At 63.8% G+C, this 8,779-nt stretch overlaps 1 protein-coding gene across 1 annotated transcript in view; it reads right to left on the bottom strand.

The window, feature by feature from the left end:
- Positions 1 to 6: 6 nt before the first annotated feature.
- The window catches only part of BIN3 (bridging integrator 3), a 38,772-nt gene continuing 29,999 nt past the window's right edge, over positions 7 to 8,779 (bottom strand). The window contains exons 10-12 of the mRNA XM_085320273.1: positions 8,619 to 8,760; positions 6,794 to 6,928; positions 7 to 501 (exon numbers count right to left, since the gene is read on the bottom strand). Coding sequence (XP_085176399.1) covers positions 355 to 501; positions 6,794 to 6,928; positions 8,619 to 8,760 — 424 coding nt within the window. The 3' untranslated portion in view covers positions 7 to 354. The remainder of the gene's footprint in view (positions 502 to 6,793; positions 6,929 to 8,618; positions 8,761 to 8,779) is intronic.

Genomic DNA, 8,779 nt, shown 5'->3' with positions numbered 1-8,779 from the left:
GCTGAGCTGGACGGCTCGCTTCCCTGCTGCGCAACCAGCGCTTATTTAAAGAAACTGCAGCGCTTCGAAAAGCAGGGAGGGCAGAACAGGCTCAGCGAGGATTGGGAAACCGCGTTTACGAAGCAGCCAGCCGCTGCGGCCCGGCTGTGCTGGGGGTCGCCCTGCTCCCCCCGGTACCTCGTCCTGGCAGGAGGGCAGAGCTGCTCGGCCGTGCAGGGAAAGGAGGGAGCAGCAAGAGGTTAAAAACCCAGAGGCGGTCGGTGCGTCCCGGGAGGGAGCCGGCAGGAAGCGGGCCTGGCGCRGGAGCGGGGGATTTCCAGCCCCTGCCTCGTCACCGTCTCCCGCCCCCGGCGGTCAGTCGTCGGCCACGATGGACAAGGCCCGCAGCTCGCTCAGCTTCGCTTCGTTCTCCCGCTCCCGCTGCTCGTCGCTGAGGCCCGGCTCGTCGATCTGCGCCGTCAAGTCGCCGAAGATCTTGTGCATCTCCGTGTAGTAGACGACCTGGCGGGAGAAAGCGGGCTGCAGGGAGGCTGCTGGCGGGCTCCCGCCCTGCCGCGCGGGCCGAGAGGTGCGGCGCTGCCCAGGAGAGCCCGACAGCTTAACGTCTCTGCTTCTAAAATAGCTTCCTCCCATGTGTTAATACCACCCCCTTAGATTATTACAACTCAACACGTTTTAATAACGCGCTGCCCTTCTCTGCTCGCGCCCATCTGGGCGCTGCGAGCGCGGCGCTGCCCAGYGGGTCCGCGGCGCGGTGCCGCCGGCAGCGCCGCTTCCCCCCGGGGCCGTCCCCCACCCGGCCGAGGCGTCGCCGGAGCGGGGCCGGGCCGCCTGCCCCACGACCCCGCTGGGCAACGGGTCTCTGCTCCGCGGCGGCGGGAGGAGGGGGGGGCCGGAACACCGCGAGCATCTTGCATTGCAATGCGATACCGCGCGAGAGGCAGGGGGAGGGGTGTCTTAATAACGTGCTAATTAGCACAACCAATTAACGTCGCCAGCGAGCAGCGCTTCCATGAGTCGGAGCCAGCGGGTCAGCGCAGGCAGATGGCACTGGGCAGCCTGCTCGGGCGCGGGCCCCCGCCGAGGGAGCGCGCGGCGAGCCGTGCCGGCGGCAGCAGGGGAGCGAGAGGGGCGCGAGCCGGCGCTCCCCGCGCTGCGGCTCGGACGGCTCCGGCGAACGGTCCGGGGATGCTCCGGCTGCCAGCGGGAAGAGCGGCTGGGAGCGGGCTCGGCGTTGGCCCGGGCATCGTCCGATTGCCCCCAGCCGGCTGTGGCTGCTGGGAGGATGGGGCGGGAGGGAGAGGGAAATGCGCGGTTGGGTTGAACCCCCCCCCGCACCGCCGCCGCCTGCCCCGGACCGTGGCGGGCGCGCGCCGGGCTCCCAGCAGCGGGGAGACGGGGCCGCGGGGAGCCCGGGAGCCTCACGGCGGGTGCAAATGCCGGCTAATCCTCGCGCCGCCCCCGCCGGGCCGCTATTCTTAGCCCCGTTTGAGAGGCGGGYGCAGGCCGGCTCGGTGGGCACGCGGGGCGACGCCGCGGCCCCGGCAGCTCCCGGCGCGCGGGGCTCCGGTGCGGATACCCGCGTGGTCTCCATGGAGACCGGCTCCCCTTCTCCCAGCGCTCCAAAGCGATGTTTATTTTGGGTAGGGACGAGGGGAGCTGCTGGGGACACAYGCACACGGCTCTGCTGGCGGTCCCGAGCCCCCCTCCCGGCGCGCCGGGGCGAGCCGGGGGCACGGGGCCGGTGCCGCGCGGTGCCGCGCCGGGTGATTCAGCAGCAATGCTCATTTACACGGTGACTAATGAAATCAGCTGCGCCGCAGCGGGGCCAGGCGGGCAGAGCCGGAGGCTGCCTGGGACCAGCCCCGCTCCGGCGCAGGGAGCTGCACGGCGGCTCCTCCCCGGCGGAGCAGAAGCATCCTCGGTCTCGCTCGCTCTGGAGCAATCCCGCGGGAGCGCGGAGCAGCGGCGGAGTCYGTCTGCCAGCAGCCCAGCAGGGACGTGGTTCCCTGCAGGGCAGCCGCACAGAGGCCGCCGCAGCGCCGAGCTCCCCTTGCCCGCGCGCGTGCAAATACCTGGATTTGGATCCCAACGCGCTCCCGTGCAGCCTGAGCTAACGCGCTGCTCCTGGGCCGGGTGGCACCTCCAGCACGGCCGCGAGACGGAGCCTGCYGCGATCGCCTCGGCGCTGCCGCGGTGCCGCTTTCTCCCCGCCACCGCCCTCTCGCTCAGGCACGCTGGGTGCCGGCCTCGGGCAGGCGAGCGCAGAGCTGCTCCGCGCAGGCAGGGTGCATCGAGCCAACGCAAGCCGCTGGGCCGTGCCCTGCCTCGGGCCAGCCTCAGGCAGCACCGCGCTGCCGACGGGCCCTGGAGCCGGCGCGGGCTGCCCCCAGCAGCCGGCTCTGCCGCACGGCATGTTTTGCAAGAGGCAGAGCAGTGACCTAATTGCACTGTGGCTAATTACRGCCGCCTCTCCCAGCCCCCTGGCAATGCTGGCTGCGTGCGGCGCGCTCCGCCGCGCGGCCGGGTCGCTGCTGGCACGGCTCAGAGCCCCAACGCCGTGGGGGCCTGCTGGCTGCGCCTCGGGGTGCACGGAGGGGCAGAGCACCCCTCCGAGGCCCGGAGAGCTGCGCTGGGCCCCCCCATCCCCGGGGCTGGGGCCACTGGAGGGGGCCAGGCCCTTGGGAGCGTGGGGCGCCTGCCCGCCGGGGGGCACAGCCCTGCTGCAAGGGACCCGTCCTCGTCCCCGCGAGCCGGTCGCCTCCATCCTCCCTGYTCCGGGCTGCGACGCAGCGCCGGCGCCTTGCCCGGGCAGCGAGGCACTTCGCCGTGCCTCTGGCGTTTGCACACCCACCTGGGCACCGACCGGCACGGCCCTCGGCACGCCGCCGCGCTCGCCGGAGGGGAACCGGCGGCAACCCCGGCGCCGGCAACAGCAGCCTCGGGCCTGGCGCGGCGGATGGGAACGGTTCACTCACAGATGGGCAAACGCTGCTGCCAATCCAGGCAAAAAAAAGAAAGGAAAAAAATTTTTTTGCCCCCCTGCCCACAAATTCGCGCCTGGAGACGAAGCGCCGTCAGGGCTGGCCGGTGGCTCCCGGGAAGCCCCGCGGCCGGGCGGATCGGCGCCTTGCCCGCGGTCTCCGCTGCGCTGCCCGGGCAAAGCGGCGTGAAACCATCCCGGCTGCTGCTTCCCCGCGCGCCGCAGCCGGCCGAGGCCCCGGCTACGGAGACCATATGCTCCAGCCACAGCCCGCCGAACCTCCAGCTAACGTYTGAGCCGGAGCCAAAGGCCCCCAACTCCACCTGTCTTGAACTAATCCTGTTTCGGGACACCGTGTTCCCCCGATTTTCTATAGATCGTATTTACACCGCCACGGCCGGGCAGCAGCTCGTGTTTACGCCAGCCGGACGCACACCAGCGGTCGGGGGGTCCCGCCGCCGGGCGGCCTGCGGTGGTCTGCCCCGAGGCACAGCGCGGACACGCAGCTACGCCTGCCTGGAAAGCCCCATTTAATCCCCGACTGCATTATAAACCCAGAAGAGTATCATGTTTTCTAGCTGGAAAATAAAGTACAGGGAGGGAAGGAAGCGTCCGCAAGCTCCCAGTGACAACGAGGCATAAACTCTGCCCCTTTCATCTCGACGTGGCCACTTCAAAGTCCCCAGCCAGGGAAATATTTGGCTCCATTGGCTTAGCGCGGGCATGTGGGTGGAGAGAAATATTTGGTGCGAGAATGTTACAGCCTCTGTTCACTCGGGGCATGTCACGCCGGCAGGAGCCACCCGGCCCCGCTCCACGCTGTGCCATGGGAACCCAGCGCCTGGCGCAGAGGCCGCAGAGGGTCTAGTTAGGTCAAAAACCATAAAGCCACTTTTCTGGAGCGGTGCTGAAGCTTGGGTCCGTCCCCTKCCCGTGGCGTGCCCTGTTCCAAGGGAGGCTTAGCAGCAAGCCCCTGTTTACAGCATCTGCCCGACGGCACCAGGGCGGCCCGCCACTTGTCGCCGGCTCGTCTAACTTTAGCCCCCCTCACTGCAGGGCCAAAAAAAGGMTAAACCGCACCGGTTTGCGCCGCGGGCCGCCTTCACGCGGCAGCTTCGAYTCGGCGACAAGGCCTCCAGGAGTCCCGGCACGCGGAGCACGTCCCACCGGGGCTCCCGGCTCGGCGCCCGCACCGGCGCGCTCGGGAGAGGCGCGGGCGCCCGTGCCCCCGGGGCAGCCCCTGGCTGAAAACAGAAATTCCACCGGGTAAAGCGAACCCCCCCGAGTAGCTAAACAAGCTCAATGAGGCACGGAGGGAGCGAGACCCGGGACGGAGCGGCGGCGGGATGAACGGGCCTGCTGCCGCTCACGTGCCGCCCAGCGCCGCCTCGCACCCGCTCCGCGCGGGCGGCCCCGGCCGCCGGACGGGCCACGGGGCCGCTCCCGGCGCGGCCGCGAGCGAAGCTGCCCTCCCGGCTGCCTCCCCTGCCCGGGGTCCCTGCAGGTGAGCAGCCGCTGCAGTGAGTCAGGACTCCTGGGTGCTATTCCTGGCTCGCCACTGACTCATTAAGTTACCTTGGGCAACTCACTTCCCTTTTTCTTGCTGGCTTTTTTTTTTCTTTTCTTTTTTTTTTTTTTYTGAGCCATCTGCAGAAGGGGAAACGCTGTGCAGCCCCCAGGCGTGCAGGCAACTGCCCCGAGCCGGGGGGGGGCTGCAGCGGGGCCGCGGGCTGCTGCCCGCCGCCTGCACCCCTGCGAGCGCCTCGTGCTCCGCTGCAGCTCTGGCGCRCGGTGGAAGGATGCAGCCCGCTCGCGTTCCCATGCAGGAGCGAGAGCATGTGACATGCTTTAGTATTCACCGGGGACAAGCTTTAGTCTTGCCTGCAGGAGCTGCATCAGCTTTGCTCTGACACTGCCTCTTGGGGATTAAACGAGAGGCCTCTCTCCTCTCCTAAGCAGAATCCTCGCCCGAAAAGAGACCGAGCAGATGACTGTGTGTGGCCAAGAGGCAAAGCAGAGGATCCCCACGGAAATCACAGGGTCTCAACGGAGAGTCCCGCGACGGGCACTGGCGACAGGCAAGCGGCAGCGACCCAGCAGGGACCAGCCCCGTGCCGGGAGCAGCGAAACTGCCGCTCCGGGGCACCGCGGCTGCCCGCTCCCGTTGCCCGTGTGTCCCGAGGGGAAGGAGCTGCCGGTCCCTCCTCGCGCCCGAGGGACCCCGGGGCGCCCAGGCTCTGCCTCCCGCGGAGCAAAGGCAGCGGCCGGCTGGCGCCCGGCACAACAGCGGGACGGGAGGTTACGGCCAAGGGCAGAGGAGCAAGGCCGCTCGCGAAGGAAACTGCCAGCAGCTCACAAATGCCCAGATAGGGCAGGCAGCATTTGGGTTTCAAGGTCTCATCCAAATGACCCACCCACAGCCAGCGGCCAGAGCCTGTTTGTGCAGCTTGGGAGGGGGGAGAGCCAGCGAAACTTTGCCGTGGCTCCAGGGAGTCTAGTTATTTCAGCTGCGATGGCTGGAACACAGAGCCCTGTGCTCCCGATTGCTAAGGGAACAGCCAGAACAGCATCCCCAGCATCTAACCAGGCGGCGGCAGGGTGAATCGGCACCATCTGGTAGGTGAATCAGCCTGCAGACAACTTGCTGGCAGCTTTGCAGAGCGGCCCTAAAAGTCGGAGGTGAGATGAAGCACGTGCTCCCTGCACCTCCTTGCAGCCGTCCTGCTGCACCTGTGTCACTGCAGCAGCTCCCTTAAAAATACCACGCGAAGCCGCCCACGCAAACAGCAACACGCGGTTTCGCCCACCTACACTTGACCCTCCGGGTGCACCCACTGATCCAGGGCACAACACTTGCCTGGGATGCCAAAAGTTCAGGTCTTCAGAAAGCACCTGCAACTAAGGAAAAGGGGCTAAAAGTGCCCAAATCCCACTGGTCTGGACGAGATGCTGCGCTGTGCTACGGAGAGCTAGATTAGATGACRATAATGTTCCTCCCCAGCCTTAACAATTTAAGGGAGAGAGAAGGAGAAGCAGCAGCAAATCACAGAAGGAAGTTGGGAGATGGAAATTAAAGCAGGCTGTGTTTTATTTAAGCCACCCCTTCCTGCGAATCCTTGGTGTGCAGATTACACAGCCGCCGCCGCTATCTCTGTCAGCGTACACCAGTGCTGGTTATCTATATCCAGAACCAATCCAGCAATTCCTGAGCACCTCGGAATCCTAAACAAGATCCAGTTCTGACCTCAGGAACACAAATGCTARGAGACAACGTATTCAAATGAATAAGCCACCGAATTCCGGCATTTAATTTATAACCAGGGCTCGAACTGCATTATGCTAACAAGCCTCGTGGTACAGGACGTTACGTTTGTACCGGGAACGTCCTCGATATGAGGCAGATCTGGGCAGGGGCGGACGAAGCAGGGAAAGGGCACCTCCCGCTGCCCGTTCCAGCTGGCATCCGGCCACCAYCACATCGCTGCAGGTACCAGCAGCCTGATCTTCCGCCAGGACCGTGTTGAGCACTTACTCACCCGCCCGGTGTCCCACCTACCCCAACACCCRGACCAACGCCGCGCCCTTCGCCCTTGCTTAGACACCACAGCTAGGCAACGGCACTGCCGAAGGCCCGGCGTTTCGGCAGARCGGCCGGGGAGGATTGCCACGTCCAGCTCAACGCGGCGCCTCGTCCCAAAGCAATGCAAACCCTAGCAGGACGTGAGAGGCTCCGCAGCAAGGAGGGCAGGGAGAAACACCACCAGGAGGGCATTTGCCGGCGCCYGGCAGGCAAAGGGGACGGCTTCTCACCTGCGCACGGACCAGCGACTCAAAGCTGGGTTTGAAGTAATCGATGCGGCTGCTATAGAACTTGGGCATTTCCTCCAGGAGCTGCTTGTTTTTAGCTTCGAAGTCCTCCTTCACTGGCCTCAGCTCCTCGCGGGCCTGGGAAACGAGACAGGAAGGGGAGTCAGATGCCCGGGAAAATCCCCGTCCCAGAGCACCCTGCAAGAGGACGGCCAGGACCACGCTTCGACAACCAGCGAGCGCCCAGCAGAGCACAGCGGGACGCCAGCTCCAGCCTTGGACCATGGGGAAGGCCGTGGGATGTCTRAGGAGGCCTCGGATGAGGAGATCCTGAGCCAGATGGGTTTTCCCCTTTTAGAAGAAGAGGGACAAAACGGACCCAGAGCTTAGCCAGGCCAGATAAYGTTGCCAGTGGGACCGGCGGCGCCGGTCTCTGGGTCTGCGCCCCCTCCCCAGGCCCAGGAACATCACCAGCAGAGCCTGCCCCACCTTCAGCTTTGCCTGTGACCTTCAGCTTAGCGAGTCCAACTGGCTTCTTTAAACAGAAGCGTGGGGAGAAAGGGAAATGTCTCTGAGATGGTGTGGAAAAGGGCAGGAGGGGGTGGGCTGTGAAATATTAGACAGGTTCAAGTCTGCCACTTAATCCCGGTGCAATTCCATCGGGCGGGGGGCGGCGGCGGCGGGGGGGGCACACGGGCCCGTCCCGCGCGGCGGGGAGCGACCCGGCGGGCCGCCGCTCCGCGCTCGGAAAGCCTGCAGACACCCCGGGCTCCTGCGGATCCGAGAGGGAAAGGAGTAAATTCACCGCGTGACGCAGAGCGGGCTGCTCCGAGCSGGAGAGCCACGGGGGTGGCGTTAACCGCGGGACGCTGCCGGCGTCCAACAGCAGAAGACGTGGAGCGAACAGCTCCAAAGGGAAGATACGCACTGGCAGCTCGATAGGAACACCCTGATGAGGTTACGCTGTTTCCCATCGAATATGCAGAGCTCTCGGATCTCCCAGGTTCAGGATTTCTTAACAGCAGCTCTGGCTCTAGCCAGTGTTTAAGCTCACATATTGGTTAGTTAAGATCTTTGTTAGCAGGGGGAAGAATTAGATCACACTGAAGTTCATTAGGAAAAAAAAAAAAAAAACAGCTAAAACCTGCTTAATCACCAGGACAAAAGAATTCACATTTTCCAGCCACAGCTTTAGTCACTGAGGCTAAGCAAAGTAAGCTGCTTACTATTAAATCTGAATTCTCTTTTGTTAATGCTGATAGGGCTATTCTTTAACACAATACTTAATTTTGTGAGGAAAGTGATCAGAAAATACGTGTTCTTTGACTCTGAGGAAGTCAACTGTTCCTTCAAGGATCAAGCAAGCATTCTGCAGGAGCGACAGATTTTGGGAGGAATGCTAGTGAAGATTTAATTGAAAGAAAAAAAAAACCCACGATTTTGTTAAAATTTTGGAAAGAAAAAAGAATTTGGCAAAGCTTCCTGTTAACCAATTACTGCAATTTTCCAAGACTAATTTTTGTAACAGGTGGCAAATACAAAGAATAGAAATGCTCTGATCTTTTTCTTTTCATATACAGCTGTTTGGTCAGGCGCTGAGGCCAAGGGGAATTCCAGACTTCAGAGCTAGCTGCTCTTACAGGGGTTTTCAGTTCCTGCGGATTTTATTTTGGAAGTCAGAAGCGGGGCTTGGTTGTGTCCCTGCGCTGAGCGCTGCCTGCAGGTCCCCTCGGCTCCTCCGACGCGCCCCGAGCCCGGGGACACGCTTCCCGGGCTCCGCTCGCGGCGTTTCCCCGCGTTTCGCGTCCCGGCCGCGGCAGCTCCGTACCTGGTGCAGCTTAGCGAGGACAGGGCCCGTTTTCTCCTTCTCTTCGTACTTCTCCACTTTGGACTGCAGGCGTTTGTAGTCCTGCAGCGTCTGCTCGCGCCGCTTCACCGCCACGTTCAGGCTGGGGAACACGCTGCTAAACCTGCCGGGGCGAGAAGCAC

Source organism: Rhea americana, unplaced genomic scaffold (genome assembly GCF_003343005.1).
Source record: "Rhea americana isolate MKP2758 unplaced genomic scaffold, rheAme1 scaffold_623, whole genome shotgun sequence".
Taxonomy (NCBI): Eukaryota; Metazoa; Chordata; class Aves; order Rheiformes; family Rheidae; genus Rhea; species Rhea americana.
The sequence above is the reverse complement of the archived record's forward strand: the minus strand, read 5'-3'. Positions and strand labels throughout refer to the sequence as shown.